At 39.4% G+C, this 20,333-nt stretch overlaps 1 protein-coding gene across 1 annotated transcript in view; it reads left to right on the top strand.

The window, feature by feature from the left end:
* Nucleotides 1-20,333, top strand: part of LOC106903680 (latent-transforming growth factor beta-binding protein 2) — a 108,283-nt gene that overhangs the window by 51,836 nt on the left and 36,114 nt on the right. Inside the window, exons 9-14 of the mRNA XM_014967655.2 lie at nucleotides 10,295-10,369; nucleotides 15,611-15,733; nucleotides 15,839-16,003; nucleotides 18,645-18,917; nucleotides 19,698-19,723; nucleotides 19,933-19,969. Of these exons, the coding sequence (XP_014823141.2) occupies nucleotides 10,295-10,369; nucleotides 15,611-15,733; nucleotides 15,839-16,003; nucleotides 18,645-18,917; nucleotides 19,698-19,723; nucleotides 19,933-19,969 (699 nt within the window). The remainder of the gene's footprint in view (nucleotides 1-10,294; nucleotides 10,370-15,610; nucleotides 15,734-15,838; nucleotides 16,004-18,644; nucleotides 18,918-19,697; nucleotides 19,724-19,932; nucleotides 19,970-20,333) is intronic.

The following is a 20,333-nucleotide window of genomic DNA, read 5'->3' as shown; positions in this document are numbered from 1 at the left end:
TTTAGACTCTACTTGTATTTGCTCTTTAAAAATCAATTTTCAACTTTGATTTTGTCAAGTCTTTCACAAAATTATGAGTCTTAATTTGGACTTACCCTTTATATACTTTAGATTTGACTTGGACTTATACCTCGAAGACTTGAGTAGGGCTGAAACGATTCCTCGAATGATTCGAGTACCTCGATTACTAAAATTCCTCGAGGAAAATTTACCTGCCTCGAAGCTTCGTTAATTTATGTTTTATTATTTAGCGCACCGTGTTCCGGCCGGGATTTCATTTGCGTTGCGCGTAGCTCTCACTTCCGCCTCTGAGTTGTTGACAAAAGCTAAGTCTCAGCGGCATAAAGTCCAATCTTCAAGATTGGCCCGTGGGGATTTTATTGATTGATGATAATGCCCGACTTTTTATCGTTTTTGGGGAACCAATAAGCATCCTTAAAATGACTGGGGGAATGCCTGGAGTACGGCAGCATTTCTCCTCCGGGGCTGCTGGTTGAAAGCGAACGGCGGGAAGAGCGCTAAGGTGAGCGGATAGACTGAACAGGGCGGGCGGCTGAGTAGCTGATGCTTACCGTGTAAATGTAGCTTTACCGACGAACCGCACAATAAATTTCATATCCCGGTCTGAAGAAACGGGTGGCGGAGCGCATCGTACATGGCTGGTAGATGAGTTTCTGAGTGTGACCAGTGAAGGTGTCGTAAATATCCCGTATTGCTTCCCCCCGTGTTCGTCCCCCGGTCTAACGGTTCGTCAGTCCGCTGGTCTATTTCCTCCCCTCCACCCCATCTTACGTTCGTTCATTCGCCCTCTCCTCCCACTCCAGGCGGCATTTCCCGTATTTTCAAACCCAAAGCGTGACAGGTTAGGTGGCAAGGTGAGTTTAATTAATCTATTAAACTCACTGAAGATGAATACATAAACTAAAAGCTGGATTGTAGACATTTTTATAAGCATATTTGTGAGCCTCTTTGTTATTAAATTCAATATAATTTCAGATTTTTCTATAACTTTTCTTCTGGTTAACTTAGAAAGTGAGCTATTATTGTTACAGGTTAGTTTTCTAAACTACAAAAAAGCAACTGTTAGGGATGCTCAAATATGAAAAATTGGACTGATATTGATATCTGATAGTAACACCAGTATTATGCCAGATTTACCAATATTTCATTTTATTATTTTTTTTTATCCGATTACTCGATTAATCGTAAGAATAATCGATAGATTACTCGATTACTAAAATATTCGTTTACAACAGCCCTAGACTTGAGACTCAAATTAACTTTGATGATCATAGATAGAAAACAATCTTTCTGAGAACGGTTTCTCACTCTTGCATCCAGGGGTTCAACTGAAATGGTTTTCACTTTCATAAAACCAAACCCTGGCTGCAAATAAAAACACATTTAGCATACTGATGAGGTCCTGGCAGGCACACCACCCATCTTGTGGGCAGAAAGATCCAGTGTGGCCTTTAACAGTGAGGAAATGAAGGACTCTCCAACTTGAGCTGTGGTAGGTTTGAGGAAAAGCAGCTGGGTGGCTGCATGCCGGCACACTGGGTGGGTGGCAACTCTGTCCACATTAAACGAGGGCTGGCCACTCGATCTGACAGCTCCAAACGGCATTGGGATTCACCATTTGTCCTCGCACTGGAGATTCATTTGTCTTACAGTATTCTTAATCATATGGCAATGCCCACATATGCACCATGCCTGAACCGTGTTTGACTGGACCTTAATCAGAAACAGATACACACTCTCTCAGTCTCCTCCATCAATAATAGTTGTCTATCCGTTCCTTCTTGGCTCCCCCTCAGCCTGCCTCAGTCCCGCTCTTTCTGTGTCTTCAGTGTGATCTCTTTTGGCTCCCAGATGTTTTCCTCTCCCTCTTCCTTTGATGTTTTGGGGGTGAAGAAAGAGTGAATACCCTGATTGCTCCTTTTTGTGGCTGTTTTTGGGGAGGTAACATGCTGTAGGCTCAAGGGTCACAAGCAGGAAGACACAAAAAGAACAAAGGGAATGTTAGAAAGGAAAAACTTAAGTCAAAATGAAGTCATGTACCGTGTCCCAAAGTAATTAAAGGAAAATTCAACATGATAAATACTTTGAATTTCCTCTCAGTGTTATTGTTCTCAGTTTAGTGCTTGGATTTATTATTAAGCTCTAGTGCATTGTTCTCGGACCAATCAGGGATCCTCAGGAATTGTGTAGTTTGGACACTAGAGCAGCCTCTGAAAAATGATCATATTCTTTTGTTTTTTTCACTCTGAATGTGTCAGCTGAGCTGTGAGCTTTTAGCATTGAGAGAAGTCTTATATCCTTATACAAGCCTCATGCATCTCCCGTTGAGTATGTGATAATTATGCCATAAAAGCTCAGCTTGTGCCTAGGCGTGCAATGGTGCCATTGGCCGGTTTATTGCCAGTCGCAAAATGTACCACTGACTGAGGGCACATCATCTTTTTATATGCAAAGAAGATGCTGGTGTAAGCACAGTTTAATAGAGTTTGGGGATTTAGTTTTTCTTTCCTGTCTCCACATTAAAGTCCGCATATTTACGTGGGATTCATTTGACCCACTGTTAGAAACTCATTGCTTCTGTTGCAGTCTGGGTGTGTCTGGGAAGTTTTGTACAAGCATTTCACTACTCTTTGTTACAAAGCAGGACATTTTTCACCATTACAGAACAAGGATTTTATTTTGTAGTTGTGGCAATTGCTGTGGGTTTGTGTATGTGAAGGAGAGTGGCCATTCTGGAGGTAAGAATGCCAGTCTGTCCCGTCTTACTGGGAGATGAAGCCTTCAGGAGCCAGGACCTTTAAAAGTCACATGCTGAGGATTCCTGCAGTAATGAGATCCAGATCAAGCAGAACAAGCTGTAGTTAAAGCCATCCTTCTGGCTGACATGAAGAGGTGGAGTAACAAAACAGGCCTGCACTTAGTTCCAAACTCGTTGTATAATTGCAATTTATGAATCTAGTGTAGAGCTTCTTGGATTTGGATACTAATAAAACATTTTTAGCAGTACCATCAAATTGCTTTGGCCCAAGTCTGACCGAGCCTGACTTCCTGTAAGCACACTGGCAACCCCTCCCTTACTGTATGTTATTGGGGTTTCACAAGCTATTTGTTTCTGCAATTGTCAGTGATGAGTAGCATCCTCCCTGTGACTCTCCCCGGAGGAGAGTCACAGCATTAGTGGGAGGCTTCACATCAGATGTCTTCAAGGCAAAAAGTAACGTAACCCACCCACAGGAGCTCTAGCTCTGTAACTGAGAGTCATGGGGTTTATATTTTGATCTCTTCTATTTGTGCCTTTTTGCAGTGAGGATGAAGTCAATTGGCTCTTTTCCAGTTTGTGCACTTCTGTCGTACTCACCCATTGCTATTTTTCACCTAAAAATATAGATTCTTATTGTTTCTTGTTCTTATGTAAGAAAATATCTCTCAATATAAAACTTTCTGTCAACATTTCACAGGAAAAATCTGTAGTGGGGACTCTGTTCACTACAAGGTTCAGTTGTGATCAGTCAGATGAAGCTGATGTAAGGGTCAACGGAGCGCCACCACTTCCAGATTTTCCCCATGAACTCATCCTTATGAGATGTTCCATCAATTCCCAAAACATCCAATTTACCTCCACAGAGGGCCAGAGCGTCTGCTTCCTAATTCTATTAGCTATGATCAAACATGAATACTTGTTAACAGCCAAATAAGCTAAAAAAAAAAGAAGAAGAAGGGATTACTTGGCCTCTGAAACAGAACACATGCGTTGGAACAACTCCACGACAGCTTCTCATTGTAATATGATAGAGACGTCACATGCCTCTGACAATATTTTATCCACTGATGTTGACATAGTGACATTCCTTCACAGCTCGAATGATGAGGCTATTAGCTGGGCAGCAGCATGGCTAATCACGGTTGAGGAGACCTAATCGAGATGAGAAATTAATCCCAGTTGGAGGAAGATGAATATGAAATTTGCAAGCCATATCTTAATTGGAGCCAAGCTAAGTTAAGGAACAGGAATGCACTGTGGTATGCTTTCTCCTGGAAGGATCCCAGGTGGTTAATATTCCACAGTGAGTTGGAGATTATAAAGGAATGTGTGTCTGGTTCAAATGTGTTTGATGTGGCTCACACTGTCATCAGTATCTCTGTTGCTCTTAAACTAAATTGTCAAACTATGTGCAAAAGGTGACGATGCATAACTTAATGAAAAGAAAAATAGCATGTTTTAGGTAAAGAATTGTGTTTATCAAAAACTGTTTGCTTCTGTCGTACATGTGTTGTAGGCTGACTCCACTGAATATGTTAGTATTGAAACGATCAAACTAAAGCGGCCTTTTGTAGGTTTTAGATTGTCAGTGTCATCAAGGATGTTAATGTTAACTCCGTGTGTTTATCCAACAGATGAACCTCAATTAGTTTCAATAGCAGGGACTCATTAAACACATTTCATATTATATGGCTCCACCTGTTTGGTAAGTGCTGCCTGTGTCAGTAATTTCTGTTTTTGGAGTAAAAAACTTTCTCCTGCACTTTTTTGTTCTAAAGAAAGTTCTGGCTAAAACCCCAAGAAACTAAACATTTTCTAGATGAGCTGTATTTGCCCTTCATTCTCTAATAGCTTGTTTGAGATCAAATCTTTGGATTGGATTCAAAGTAGGTCTTGGCTTTCCTACAAGGTTGCCCCTGCTAAGATGGGTAAACGAGAGTGTCTCCCATTTCTGTCTTGTGTTTTTATCCCGTATCCTTCTTTCTACACATTCTCAAGTTTTCCATCCTGCTAAGTGAGAAAGTGTGGTTGTCTGTAAGCAAGTCTCCTGAGAAGCTGGCAAAAAGCCCTCAGGCCTCTGATTGATGGACCAAGGCGCTCTGTCGTCTTAGAAGAACAGCCTAAAAACTGGGAGGTCTACAGATACATTCCAATAAATTCAACTATTAAAGATTTTTGGACCGCTTGGGAGCACGAATTACTTGAATTCACATCTCCCGTCTCAGTTTGCTGGTTTTCCCACCCTTATGTTTCTTCTTTCAGTGTGTATAGGCTTTCTTTTCATTCATATTAAGGTTCAGGGCTGTTTATTGAAAAATAAAAGAAGTATGTTTATATCAAAGCAAGAAATAAAGGATTTCTCCTCATTCAAGTTAGTACATCACATGCAATCAAGACATTTTGTTTACCATTGGTGGTATTCACAGGCCCAATTTAGCATAATTGTTTTTAAAATAAATGTGCAGTGTGTGTGCTGGCCATAAAGAAACCACAAAGGTTAGTTTTTCGATCATGTAGATCGTTGCTTCTCAAAAGTATGTCGTGGCATTTTGAAAATTCCCTGTAGATCTGGGAATGACATCAAGCCCAGTTCAACAGCAGTCCAGCTCCAAATTCAGAAAGGTGTTGTAATTTGCCAATTTGTTATTGCCAGAGACCCAGCTAGATTACGCATTTTTCTGCATTGGTAGACAATAGCAACATGAGGTCTTAAAGGCATGACGTGGTCAGAAAACTATTTCAGTAGGTTGTGGCATTTGAAACAATGCTCAGTTAACACTTACAGACCCATTGTATTCCATGAAAGAAAATATCAACATTATACTACCACAACCACCTTAAAATGTTGGTACAATGTGGAATTGGGCCATACTTTTATGTTATGTCAAACTCTGACCGTATCATCTGAATGTTACAGCTACCATCGAGACGCATTGAAGCAGGCAAGGTTTTTGAAATTTGATATTGTCCAATTTTGGTGAGCCTGTCTACTGTAGTTGACAGTATGAGCACCTTTGTCTCCATGCATTCAAAGAGGGTCTCCCACATACGTATACCAACCCATTTGTCCTCTAAACTCTGACATGAACGAGGGATATTTGTCTATACAAATGCCATTCATTGGATATTTCTCTTTCTTTATACCAGTAGATCTGCTGGTGCTAAATCAATCAGGCCAGCCCATCTGGCACCAACAGCCATGCCACAGTAAAAGTCGATTTAAATTTCTTCTCCATGCTGAAGCTCACTTTGAACTTCTTCATTACAATTTGCTATTTGTGTTAATAATCAGTTGAATAGATATACCTTATAAACTGGCCAGAGTATATGTTATAATTTGATTACTTAAAAGAAAATTCCTCCGGACCGCAATCAAGCTATACCTGTGGGTACATAATGTAGCCATATTGGATTTTAATGTTAGGTTTGGCAAGAAACCTCAGGGTCTCCCACTTGGTTTTTGACTTCATGGGGCCTTTCTTTTGTTTCCCTCAGGTTGAAATTGGGAAATTTTAGCTTCTCAGTAAATTGGTTTACATGACTCATGCAGTTCATGCAGTTCAATTTTTTTTACTCTCATACTGCAACAGAGCAAACTGAGAAAGGCCAAGTCCTACTATGCCAGTATGGTGGTACTTGGAGAACCTAGTTTTTACTGCAGGGATTTGCCATACAAGTTTGAGAACCATTGCTTTAAAGTACTTGTGTAATTGAAAACAGCAAGAACTCTGTATGTTTTTAGAAAAAAAATAGAAAGGCAGCCAGTTTGAAGTCAGGTCATTGATGGCATCTGTGTGCTGAAGCTCAGCAGCTGGTTTTTGACACTCTGCAAACAAATTGCCCCCGGGGAGCAATAAATATGTACCAAACTGAACTCCAGTAACAGCCACTCTTAGGGCACACATGAGGAAATGTTGAGCTCCATCTGCCAAATAATATATGGAAATAAATTTTAGGAAGCCTCTTGCTTCCTAAAAATTAGGATCAAGTTTTTCTCTTGAAACATTGAAGTTCCCACTGCCTGCAAAGGTCTTTTTCTGCCTGCTAATAAGCTTTATTGAGACACAGCGGCCTCCCCTACTGGGCTTCCCTTGGCACATGCATATTTCTGTCACTCAGGTCTGAATTTCCCTGATCCCATCGCTGCAGGAAGACATGCCCGTCGCTCCAACACAACAACTAATTACTCTGAATCCTCTGAGTAGGATTATCAGGGTGTTGAGGATGATGAGGGGATGGATGGACAGGATGAGAGGCATTACTTTGACACATCCGCCCCCACCTCTCACTCGCTTTTCAGGCTGCCTCCCTCATCCTGACCCACTTCTGCTCCGTCAGTCCTCAGGTACACTGACCCTGCTCGGTCGACCGGGTCACAGCAGGACCATAACACAACTTCCAGGACCCTATTCCCAAAGAGCCTCCATGTGCCAGACATTCCAGTAAGCCCTGGTAAAATGAGACAGCATTGTGACAGATTGCAGGGTGTTATTTTACTCAAACGTGTTTGAAAAGGCTCAAAAAGCACTGATTGTTTGCTGTAAACAGTGTTGCTTTTAATGTGTAATGATGAAAGAGAATATGCCACTCTGTCTGGACTTGCTAAGGATCCAGATGGCCCTTTACATCATTTAGATCCACCTTTCTGTCAGCATGTAGTCACAAACGCCATCTAACTCTCCCTAAAGACTCCAAAAGGGAAGAGTTGCGTTCTTTTTGCTGGTAAATCAGTGATTGCGTCGTTTATGGCATACGTCAAGTTTGTTTCCTCACTTTCGTTGCCCTGGCATCAGATTCAAAGCCAGGCATTACTTTTGGTCCGGTCTGTTATGGATGGGTGTGGTGGATACTGAGGGTGGGCTTTCAGAAAAAAAAAGCAGGAATGTGAGGACTAAGAAAACCACATGACGTAGCCAGCCTAAAACTAAATAGTATATGCAGAATAAAGCAGACAAAAACCAAAAGGAGAACATAAAATCTGTGTTATGTAAGTTTGGATTATAGATGCATTTACTGTAATTTTCATTTAGGAAATTGAAGGAAATATATTGACTTGATGCAATTCCTCAGAAGCATAGATGTTCACTTTTGTCCAATTCATATTCATGCTATGTAACAAATTAGGAATTTTAACATAAATGTTGTGTCTCTGCAAAGACTAAATGTATGTAAAGTGGAAGGAAAGTTTGATTTCCAGACTTTTTTACAAATGAAAATCTTTAAAAAAGTAATATGCTATTGCATATTAGCAATATGTAATCTACTCTATAGAAGCATCTTTTTCTGCAATAACAAGTGCAAGACTTGATGGAGATAGTAAAATTTTAAGTCTCACCGCAAATTCTCAATTAGATTGAGGCCTGAACTTTGAGTTGGTCATTTTAACACATGAAATGCTCTTATCCAAACCATTAAGTTATGGTTCTGGTTTTGTGTTTGTGTTCCTGATCGTTTCCCTGCTGGGAAAGTTTTATTTTAATGAGTTCAACTGCATGCGCCAACTTTTGACTCTGATTGTTTGTCAAAATTGTTTCCTAAAATGGAAAATTACTTTTCTAGTTTTAAACTTTCTCAGTGAGTGTACTACTTTATAAAGAAGAAATACTTTTGTGGGGGTGTAAATAATAATAAAAAAAGATTATTGAGAGTAGGACCAGCTTCTTTAAGCCTCCTGAGTTTGTGACGGTAATATGAATGGACAATAACAGTGAGAAACATTTCTGTCTTGCTAACAAACCCATCATCAATCCTTTCACCTCTTTTCAACCATGTGCACATTTTCCTCTCAGAAATCAGGCATTGGATATTTTATCATGAAATGCAGACAAACCTGTCATCTCAGTTTATGTCACAGAAGGTTCTGCTACCAATATTGATTCTGTTTCTGCACAGATGCACAAAACTCTTAACACTCACCAGTCCCCGTCAAACATGCAGACACACACACTCTTGCTGAAACACAGAGTCAGTTTTTGCCATATGATAGTTGCATTGACCGGTCTGTGAGCTAAATGAAGCGTGCCAAGGCTTGACTGCCCGCCAGGCAAGCCATGACAACATGTTTTCAGACCTCTGACATTGACAGCCGACCCCATCGAGGCATCAACAGACACTCTGGGTTGTTTACTCTGGCACCTCCGTGAACTTCTAATGTACACATCAGAATGACACACACCATTAGATTTTTACTGTTCTGGCCAAAAAAAAAACAAAAAAAAAAAAACGTAAAAATAAGCTCTGCCCAATCAATTTACAGAAAACTGTAGGTCAATCATCATTCTTTCTGTTCAGAGTTAGAGCACTATTTTAATGTATATCATCAGTGTGGTCGATGATAAAGGTCAGGACTTCCTCAACACATTTCTGACTTAAACATTAACTTCATATTCCCTGACGAAAGAAGACTAGTGGATATTTTCCAGTTGATGATGTCAACCATTGTTAAATCTGCTTGCTGCTTAGCTGCACTGTTTTATAAAAATATTAACATGAGAATCAGTTTTAATATAATTACTCTCTCAAGGTTCCTCAAGGTTCACATTTAGATAGCAACACATAGATTTCCTGTTGCTCAGTTCAGGTAGTGACTTTGCCTTGGGATGGTACCTCTACCCTTTTTCTATGGCAAGCCAAGAAAAAGTAGCAAAAGTAAAAGAAATAGTAGTACAAAAAAGACACAAATGCATTGTTTTCAAAATGTTTATCCTGCTGAAAGGTTAACCTCTGCCCCAGTTTCTGGTTGGTCTCATGTAAACCAGAGCACATTTTTCCACATGTTTGCTGTCTCCTGCATAGCTTGTGGAAAAATTTAAATCCTACTTCTTATGATTTTCACGCAACAATTTTCATTTGCAGAAAGACTAAATTTATGGTGTGCGCAACCAATAGTTGTATCCTAAACTATTAACCTCAGCAGATTCTCAAAAGTTACAATGGGCCAGGTAAAAAGCCATTACGTGTAACGTAACACTACTTTAAAATCGTCTGCAGCTTTATCCTGACATGTCTGCTGTTTTCCTTAGTCTTCCTGAAAGCTGTTTGTTGACTAATGCTCTAAAAATATATCTCTGGAGCTTTCACAGAACACCATGATTTGCAGTATGTTATAATTTATATTTTGCTAATTAGTTGACTTCTAAAGGCAACTAATTGCACTGGATTTTATTTTTGGGGGTCAGAGTAAAGGGGGCTGAAAACAAAGACACATCACACTTTTTAGTCTTTTATTCAAAACTCAAAAACTATTAATCCCCTTTCTTTTACCTCAGAATTATGAACTAAATCACTGTGAAATACACTGAAATGTAAGGTTGTAATATGAAATTTGGAAAAGTTCAGTGGACTTAAACATTTGTGAAAAGCAGCAGACTAATAAATTATACATAAAGATATATATATATATATATATATATATATATATATATATATATATATATATATATATATAATATATATTATTTTCACTGTGAAGTTTTTACTTTGCTAAGCAATGCGTTTTTTCCCTGTTTGCAGCATATGCAGTGATTGCTAATGGACAAGTGGAGTGTCCCAAAGGTTTTAAACGAATGAACATCACACACTGTCAAGGTAAGTCAAAAATACGTTGAAAAAGTCATTTTGTGAGTGTAGATAGCCGTAATTCTAATTGCCACGCCATAGAAAGAATAGGAGCTTCTTAAAGAGACAGAGGCCCAATTTCAAGGTACCAAATTACAAACTCAAATTTCTTTTAAGTCGTGTTTGACATAAACGGCATTTTTATAACATCTGAAGAACATACTTGATTATGTTATAAAAGGACACTATGTGCCTGGAAAATACATACCACCCCTTTAGTAGAGTTTTTGTTGCATTTGGTTGATCTGCCGTTTATAAATGTTCCAAGAGAATAAAACCAGCGTGAAAGCCAGCAAAGCAATCCATCTGTATGCGGCAACAAACTTCAAAGATCCCACATGCAGGGTTCTCTCTGAGCATCATGGGGATGGCAAATTATCAGCTGGCTTTATGGTCCGAGAAGCAGTAACCGTCCACAGTGTCAGCTCTGTGGATAGTCCCTTGCTAAAGTATTCAGAGCATTTCTATTTGTTCATGGTCTTAGTAAATAAGCGATGTCCGAAAATCAAAGGAAAAACTGCACAGCTTGATCTAAGGGCCAACTCTGACAACTGATGTCGATGCATAGAATAACAAAAACAGTCTGCTTAGAGCTGTGCCACTGACTTGATTAACAGTGTCATAATCCAAGGGGCAGTGCTTACTGAAGCCTATGGAGTATAATAACATAATGCTTCAGTGGGCAGATTTGGACACCTCCATGACAGATCTCACCATCTGGTTCAGCAAGTTCAACATGCTTCCCCATCTACCCAGATTTAGGGATGTTTTCTTTGATATCCTGAGCACAGACAACACTCCACATTGCAAGGCCTTGCTTGTGCAAGTGCAGATTTATTTTCCAGTAGTACGTTGTCCAGCCAACATTTGGTGAAATGTGTTTTTGTATTTTTAATACTTTTCTTTTATGATTGTTTCAAGCTGTTTCTTTCTCCCAGTCACTTCTGTTCCAAACAACCCATCGCTGACAGTTAGCCATAATATTTACTGAATTGCTTTAAAGTCTCTATCCTGTGTAGCTGTTGTGTTTCAGTTTCTCGTATCACCCCCACCAGCCAAAAGGACAAAAAAATGCTTCATGTGAAAGGTTTTCATTGCTCTCAGAATGGCGTCGAGCATGCCCCAGTGTGGCTTCTATTTTCAGCTGCTTCTTGTGTGTTTTATTGGAACAGGGGAATGCTTGTCTCATATTGAATATTAGGCCTCATCTACTGTTGCTACAGGGGCTTGCAAAAGTATTCATGCCTCTTAAAATGTTTCACTTCGTTTCATGTTGGAACCACAAACTTAAGTGTTTTTTTTTTTTGAACCACCTTTTGCTGAAATCACAGCTCCATACCTAATTTTATTTGCAAAATGACTCAGACTGGATGGAAGGTATCCAGTCTGAAACAAAACTTCTGGTTGTAATGTGACAAAAATCTGGGAGAATTGATGGGAATGGATTTTTTTTTAAACAATCTGTATGTGTGCACATGCTCCAGTCACTGACATCCTGCCTGGAGACGTCCTTCGGGGCCTGTGTGAGCATTCTGACTTCAGAGATGATTCCTTATCTTCAGATGCTGCCATGGGGAAACTTGACCAGCTGAATTGGCCATTTGTAGCTGTGCTTGTTGGATGAAAGGCCCACAGAAATGCAAGCACAGGCTTTGTTGTGGGTAGTAAACTTGCACTGGTAGAAGGTCGTATTACTCATGTGCCACATCAAAGGACAGTTTATAGGAGTCTTACATAATTCTCTTGACGTTTTGGATAATCTAAATAAAAGCTAGCAGCAAATTTAAAACACTCACATTTGACATTCATCATCGTAACTACTGCCTGATGTATCAATATTAATTTGCCTGTTATGTTTCCCAACGATGGCTGTTTGTTAACCACTGTTGACAGTCTTTAAATAGATGTCCTTTTTGGATCCAGTTGTTTTGTCTGGTTTGAAACGTTCCCTCTTTTCATCTTTTATTCCTTCGCTGATTAATTTCTGCCTTCTACCATCGTAGCCATAGACTCCTTCTGTTTCCCTCTTATCCATCTTCTTTCTTCCCTTCCTTATATATATATTGAAGTCCTTTAAAGACTTCTATATATAGAAATTTATATGTATTTAACTTGCCTAATATTGGACAAGTTCAATATTTAAAACTTGTCCATAGAAATATATTGCATGATCTTATATGAACCATTTTATATGCATCTTAAAACAGGCGTGAAGAGTTGAGACATCCGAAAATTGCTTTCTGGAGTTGTTTTTTTTTTTTTTGTTTGTTTGTTTGTTTTCATAAAATATGTGCAAGAACCCTGATTACACCTGATACTAGGGAAAAAAGGAGCCTGATGTCGAAAACTTTCCTGCTGCTGTTCTTAAATAATCCTACAAGTGACTGCATTTCCCAAATGTCAAGAGGAGGCGAGATGAAACAAGGTCACAGAAACTGTTTGACACTTGGGGAACATGCCTCTTCACTCGCAATTAGACTGTAAAAACAATCATGTTAAAAGCTACTTACACCAAGCATGAGCTACCAAGCGTGAACTCAAAACACATCTTGAAATTAGTTCTGGCCATGACAGGTTGTCATGAAAGTCAGTTTCAATCCCAGTCTTCCCAGCAGCAGACTGTAACAATAACGCTAATCTGAGACCCGGCTGAACGGCGCATTAAAGACCTCATGTGACGACGGCTGACCTGAACTCTGACCGGATGCTGCTTAAACTTAAAGTCACTGCAGCACCTGCACTCACACAACACTGACCAAAGGTATTTGTAGATGAAGGGAGGAAAGCTCCCTTCTTTAATTATCTTTACAGCATGTGCTCCACCTGGACTCATCCAAATAGATAGCTTATATAGTGGTATATTTATGCTGTGATAAAATAGATGCTGGAGGCTCAGGAAGAATAAGGTCACCCATTGATTGAAAGCTCGGACCTCTGTGGAGATAAAAAAAACAAAAAAAAAACAGCGTAAAAAGAAAAGACAGAACAGAAGAAACCACAAGAAACAAAACAAACTTTGTGGCATTCCTTGGATTTGCTCATTCTCCAGAATTTATCAGCTTCTAATCCCTTATAAGCTCACATTTTCCAGCAGGAAGCAAAACAACCAAACAAGAGCAGATTAATTAGAATTGGGGAAAATCTGCAGTGGCAGGCTGTCGGGTTGCAGTCATCAGAGCCATGGGAAAAGACCTAATGATATAGTCTTTGTTTAACACACCGACACAACAAACTTTGCCTGGTCCCAGTGGGACTGCATGACTAAGCACCTCAAATATGTCCCTCATGCTCCTGCCTGGCTTATCAACCGGACTGCATGCATTTCATTCAGTGACTCAAGAGCAGAGAAGCTCCTCCTTCAGCTTTCACTTGTAAATATAAACTTGAGAAGCTGTTAAAATACTAGACACTTTATTTAAAATGGCTTGCAGACATTAGATAAAGCTTGGCGCCGATGCATTTCTTTTGTGATTAAATTTCTTATATCTTTATCAAACTACATTCAAAAGGGAGCATTGAACATTATTGTACCTCTGATGGCATCAGAAAACGCTGAGGTCAACTTATCAGAGTTCTTAGAAATACCTCCATTTTTTGCATGTTTTTATTCTTGGTTTGACAGTTTTATATTAAAACTTATCCTTCAGTTGTGTTCTACAGTACACCTTCGAAGTTGTATGTGATTTAGGGATAATTTAGCAAGTAAATGCCTATGTGTAATTTGTAAGTGGGTCTATAGCAGAATCTAATGAATCTTATTATCTCCAGACATATTTTTGTCATTGCAGCAAAACATGTAGAAAATAATATATCTTGCCAGTACCAACTACAGGTAAAATCTCAGTAAATGCAAATATTGGCAAAAGGGTATTTTGCCTTAGAAATCCAATCATTCTCTAAAACTCATATACTACTTGTATTCATTACACACATTGTGCTGTATTTATTTTTGTGCATTTTTTGATTATGATTTACAGTGAAAACCCCAAATTCAATTCTCTGTGGGATGCCTACAGAGCATGCATCATTTAACTCACTCCTTGGTCCTTTTGCTGAATCGCTACACCTGGAGTGGTAAACTCAGGTTTCAGCTCAAGTTGCTTTAATAATGGTCTTCAGCTCAACTTAATATTGGCTCCGATGTATGTCGTCTTCTTTTACATGACTTTGTAGATTTTAGGTTTTTCATAAAGACCAGATTGCTGGCCAATTAAGCATAGCGATTCCACAGCCATTAAACAGGGTATTGTTGCAGGTGCAGGTGCAGGAAAGGTCACTTTACACCACAAAGCTACAGTCCAGTCCCGTTTTTTTTTTTTTTTTACAATACAGCTAAGACACTTGTCAAAATTTCTCCAGTCAGAGAACAAGCATTTGGGAAAGTTCAATTCAGAATTGATCAGAACTTAAATGTTCACTTGTCATTTTAAATACTGGATGTATGACAGTGCCCCTCTAGTAGCATGTCATGAAGGTAGGTGAAGTGACTCACACAGTGTAGCACTTACTAGTGTTATATGGAAACCTATCTAAACAAAATTGTGTTGACTGAATCCTGAAAACCATTCGTGTCTTTGTGTGGCCTGGGGAACATCAGAGTCAAACTCAACAATTAGCTTGAACGCTCACATCATCAGATCTTCATCATCATCTGATTGCTATTGCTCCAAGGATTCATCTCAACCAGAGCTGCCTAGCTCTGATTCTTGCAGGTATCAACCTGGACAACATTTTTTGGTTTTTTTAATAAATTCCAACAGCATTCATTCATTTTTATTATCCTTGTGCAGCTGTTGATAAAAAGAAATAGACCATAAGTCCGTTATTGTGTTTGAATGTCTCCTCAGATATTCTTTAGAAGAGTTTTTTTTTTTTGCTTGTCTCCACCTCATCATCACTCCTTTTTTGATTATAAACAACTGCATAACCGTAATGCTTCCAGGTTTCATCGGCTCTCAACAGACTCAAAATCTGTTGTGAATGTTTTAATGCCTTCAAATGAAGTCTTTCCTTTTACTTTCATCATCTCTGCTGATCTGCAGCACGAAAACTTTGTGTACTCCCAGTGAAGTACAGAGCTCTAAATCTGATGTATAAAGTTTATTTAGGAAGTTCAGTTTGAGTTCAGAAGTGACTTTATGGTTTTTCCAGAATTAGAATGTGCTCCTTGCTGGATGACTAACGAACTGTGTGTTGTTGTTTTTTTTGCAGACATCAATGAGTGCCTGTTGCCAGGGATATGTAAGAACGCTGAATGTCTCAATACCAAAGGAAGCTACAGGTGTACTTGTAAGCCAGGTTATATGTTGGATGCTGCCAGAAGCCACTGTGTCTGTAAGCATTGCTTTTTTTTGTCTTCAATCATTTTTCTGAGTCTAAACGCAAAAAAAAAAAAAAAAAAAAATGTAGAACTTAACAGATCTTCTGACGTCTCCTCAGCTGACAAGGCAGTGTCTGACCACAGGGCCTCGTGCTACCGGTCAGTGTCATCAGGAACATGCTCTCTGCCTCTTGTCAATCACATCACTAAGCAGATATGCTGCTGCAGTCGTGTGGGCAAAGCCTGGGGAAATGGATGTGATCGGTGTCCTTTGCCAGGTTCAGGTGAATATGTTTCATGAGATTTTGCTGCACAACTTTCCGCTGTCTGAAAACGTACTTCTCCATTTTTGGCTTTTACTGTTCTGGCCATGAAACTTTATGCATGGTTGAATTTTTTTTTTTTTTGCAGATATAAAACTTCACATGTAATATTATGCAACGGTTGGTGGAGCACAAGCTAAGAATATTTACCTCTCAGTCACCATTCTTCTGTCTGCCATGCATGCAAAGTATTTCAAAATAACTAAATGTGTTTGGAGTGGAAAAGGACCAGAAACATAACAGTTTTCATATTTTGGAGGCTACATAATGGTGGGAGTCTGCCATGTGTTATCGCTCCAGCCCTCAGAGAGAAACCCTGCTAATGTAGCAAAAGCAAAGCTACGCAGCAGAAATCCACTGATTTGCCAAGTGAAACATGGCAAGTAGTTGTCATCTGCCTTTCCTTCCAGATCTAATCTTCAAAGTCACAGAGAGAAACTGAAGTGATTTTATGAAGTGTCTGCTCTGCCAAGTGATTCCTGGGGATTGTCGTAGATGAGTTTTTACACACAGACCTCCATGCTGCTCATATTCGGATTATTTTAGGCAATGTCTTCGTGGCCGGACAAGCTGTTAAAGTCATGTTCTGAGCAAAGCACTCTACTTAGTAACAGGAGATCTTTCATATTTACTCTACACTTTAAAGCTGATCTTCATAATATATTCCCTAATTTCCCTCCATTTTAACTTCGTCAGTCAGTTGCCCATCATGTCCACATTTCCTGCATCTATCGACCGCATGTCTGTCATTACTCATATCTCTATTCCAGACTCTTCTGGCACAGAGTTGCCGGTTTCAGGTCAGGTAGGGGACACGGAGTTTCTCACTTGTAATGGATTCACCATTGCTGAGTTTTGTTGGACTCAGACACAAAGAGGTGCAGTTTGCCTCCTTTTATCTCGCTCGCCAATCCCCATTAGCCACTCACTCTTGTGCCTCTAAACCAGCTGAGTTCAAGGGTCAGTCAGTGTCATATGATCTGCTACCTGCTTCACAATCATGGTTGTGTGCATCAGACTTAGAGTGCAGATTTCACCCCCAAATTTCTAATATAGTTTAAAACCTTTTAGAAGCAACAAACAACTGGGCCTGGGGTGGATTTTCACCGTCCAGTAGGACAGCATCACCTATCATATCACCAGAGCCAGACCAAAAGCATATTAATGTGTTAAATAATCAAAATCCAGACCTAAATCTGATGGAGAATGTGTAACAAGACTACGGTCGCCCTATAAAAATTGTACTGTTGTTGATTTTAAATACACACATCATGGGATTGAATATTACATTCATTTTTGAATTAATTGAGACTATTTTGAAAGTCTGGCTCCTTTTAACCCAGAAAAGGATTTAGAACAAACTTAGAAATGTGGAGTACTCATTTTAACCCAGAAAAGGAATTAGATCAGTCACTCTTTAGCTTATTTTATCAGAAACTGTAGAGTGCTCACTATTTAGAAATGGAATTAGATACTTGGCAACCCTGAATAGGAGCACTTAATTTACATACTTTAGAACAGTGGTTCCCAAACTTTTTCTTCTGCGCCCTCCCCAGAGGTTTCCAAACATTTTCTGCGCCCCCCCCTATGGATTACAAATGGCTGTCTGGTTGAAACGACGCGTGTGAAGGGGGGGGCATCGACTTTTTTGGGGGCAAAATGAATGTACGTAGCTGAAAATAGACACCAACATCGGTAGCCTACAAGGTACTTGTTAAGCTTAAGGTTCTGTATTGATATTAGCTAGTCATCTTTTAGCTAACATTACCTGCATCCAACAGCTTTACTCAACTCAGTCGGTTAGTTTGGAGGGAAAAACTGTGAAAAGTTCTTTGCGTTTTGCTGGTTTGCTGCCGTGATTCTAACACAAACCTACGTAGCTCCGCACAGCAGCAGCAGGTCTCCTTCACAGGTGGAAACCCAGCGCGAGCGTCGTAGCGCTCATGTTGCGTTTAAAGGCGGCTCGGAAAAACAGGTTACAACATGTTAACAACGGATTAAACAGTTTTAACTGCTGATAAAAGTGACAGAGGACACAAATATGGGAAGTGTGGAAGCCTCTACTGTAACAAATTGACATAGGAATAACAGAGAGTTGGCCATTCTAAGGTAAAAACCCAGCGCATACAGTGTTCATGTTTTGTTTTGTTTTCATCCAGACGGCTTCCTGCGCCCCCCCTGCAATGACACGGCGCCCCCCCTATGGGGCGCGCCCCACAGTTTGGGAACCTCTGCTTTAGAACAACATTGGATTAGTTTTCTTTCCCCTTTTTTCCTTTTGGTTTGTTTGTATTTCCTTTTAACTCATGTAAAGCACTTTGAATTGTTGCTGAAAATGTGCTATATAAATAAAATTATCTTACCTTACCTTGTACAAAAATATGAACGTTTGTGCAGCACTGCAGTGAAACACAATTTCATCACATGGGAAGGCCATAAAGTATACACATAAATGAGTGAAAAAGTATTACCGTCTCTGTTTGGTGAAAGGCTCTTTAATGTGACTGTCAGCCAGTCTCTGAGTTTTATTAGTACTAGCTGTTACTGCGGAGATGATGGTTTTTATCGCTTTTTGTTTGTGCTTGTGCTTCCTGTCCTGCAGACCACTTCAAGGAGATCTGCCCAGCTGGTCATGGATACACGTACTCACGCTCAGATGTGCAGATTTCTCTCAGGCAGCTGGAAGATGATGAGCTGCAGAGCACAGGAGTGACTCTGGAGGAGCAGGAGCCCGAGTTCCCATCCTCCCAGCCTTCACGACACAACAACTACCCTCAAATACTCCAGTACCCCGAGACATCACGAGTACCTCAGTACACTTTGACTTCACAATATCCCTCAGAAACAGGACAAGAAACGGCTAAACTGCAAGACGGTAACTATTTGCTTTTTTTTTTTATGATTGGCCAAAGATCAACACAATGTTTTGATATTTCCCATGTTCATTCTTTTTATGCAACCCAGAACATTTTTCCAAGTTGTTTTTATTCTTCCCAGTCCATTAAGATGAAAACCTTATGGGCTGCACAGCACCTCACAAATATTATGGAACAAATATTGGATTTTCAGTGAATATATCTTCTTGGCTGAATACTAGAGACTTAGTTTTATTGGCAGCATCAAGATTTTTTTATTTATTTCAGCACACAGCTCTATAAATATTCATGTATTTGTCTTCTTTATCAAGGATCTTCCCGTCACAAACTGTGCTTGCGTTTCTTTAACATCTACTGTCTGAAGTATTGCTTAAATCAGACTGTGTTTTATGGCTTGGAACAGAAAATATGCAGTCACTGATAACCCCTGAACCTTTTCACTTTGTAACCATAAACTCCATTGTATTTTATTGGGGTTTTATGAGCCAGACCAACAAAAGTAAATGTGAAGTGGAAGGAAAATGTTACATATTTTCAGGATGTTTCAAATACTTAACTGTTATGCAATGCTGCTGTTTTGGTCCGTCACATATGAACCAAACAAAAACAGTAAAGTTTACAGTTGTAACAAGACAAAATGAAAATATTTACATTTATGCCTGCTTTTACTAGATATTTTGTATGTTGTTCACGTGTTTTAAACAGTAATTACACATTCAGGAATGTTCCTGTTTAGTCAAGATTTGAGACTGATACACCTGTTTTTCTTTCTTTCATAGAGAAAGATCTGGAAATTCTGATGCCGGTAATTTTTTTCTCTCTTCCAACCCTCTAGCGCATAGTTTTGAAATGCTTTTCTGAGGACAATATGCGTATGCTGTGTAAGCTTGTTATGATTATGTAACATATTCGGACCACATTTTGGTAGTTAGAGACACACCAACTTAGCAGAGACAGGCATGAATTTGAACACACACACTTGTCTTCATCTTTTAATATTTGTTTGTTCTCTAGCCGCCTGTTGTGACGGAATCGCCACCAAATTATCCAGGTATTTTTATTTTTTCCCCTTTTTCGTTTTAATCACTCCAACATAATGGTGAAACCAAACCAAGCTATTGTTTCAGGCCTCTCCTGGTTTGATTTAGTATTTGAGTCAGGCGCAGACATGTTATGTGCTTGGTATAAATTTCCCGTGCTCAGCGGTGGCAGACGCAGTCTTTGCCTCCACGCCAGTGAAAACATTGACATTAGTCTGGAGTTTGCCTAAATAGAAGGCATCATCTTGATTCATTTTAGTTTATTGTTTTTATACATTAAAAATAATAAGTAACTTTTTTTTTACCTTCAAGAAATAAGTAGCAACCTGATATTGTAAGAGACAGAAAGTAACTCTTTATAATAAAGGTACATAT

Source organism: Poecilia mexicana, unplaced genomic scaffold, assembly GCF_051168715.1.
Source record: "Poecilia mexicana isolate PSO_F unplaced genomic scaffold, ASM5116871v1 scaffold_22, whole genome shotgun sequence".
NCBI classification, from domain to species: Eukaryota; Metazoa; Chordata; class Actinopteri; order Cyprinodontiformes; family Poeciliidae; genus Poecilia; species Poecilia mexicana.
This window is presented reverse-complemented; position numbering and strand designations above follow the sequence as displayed.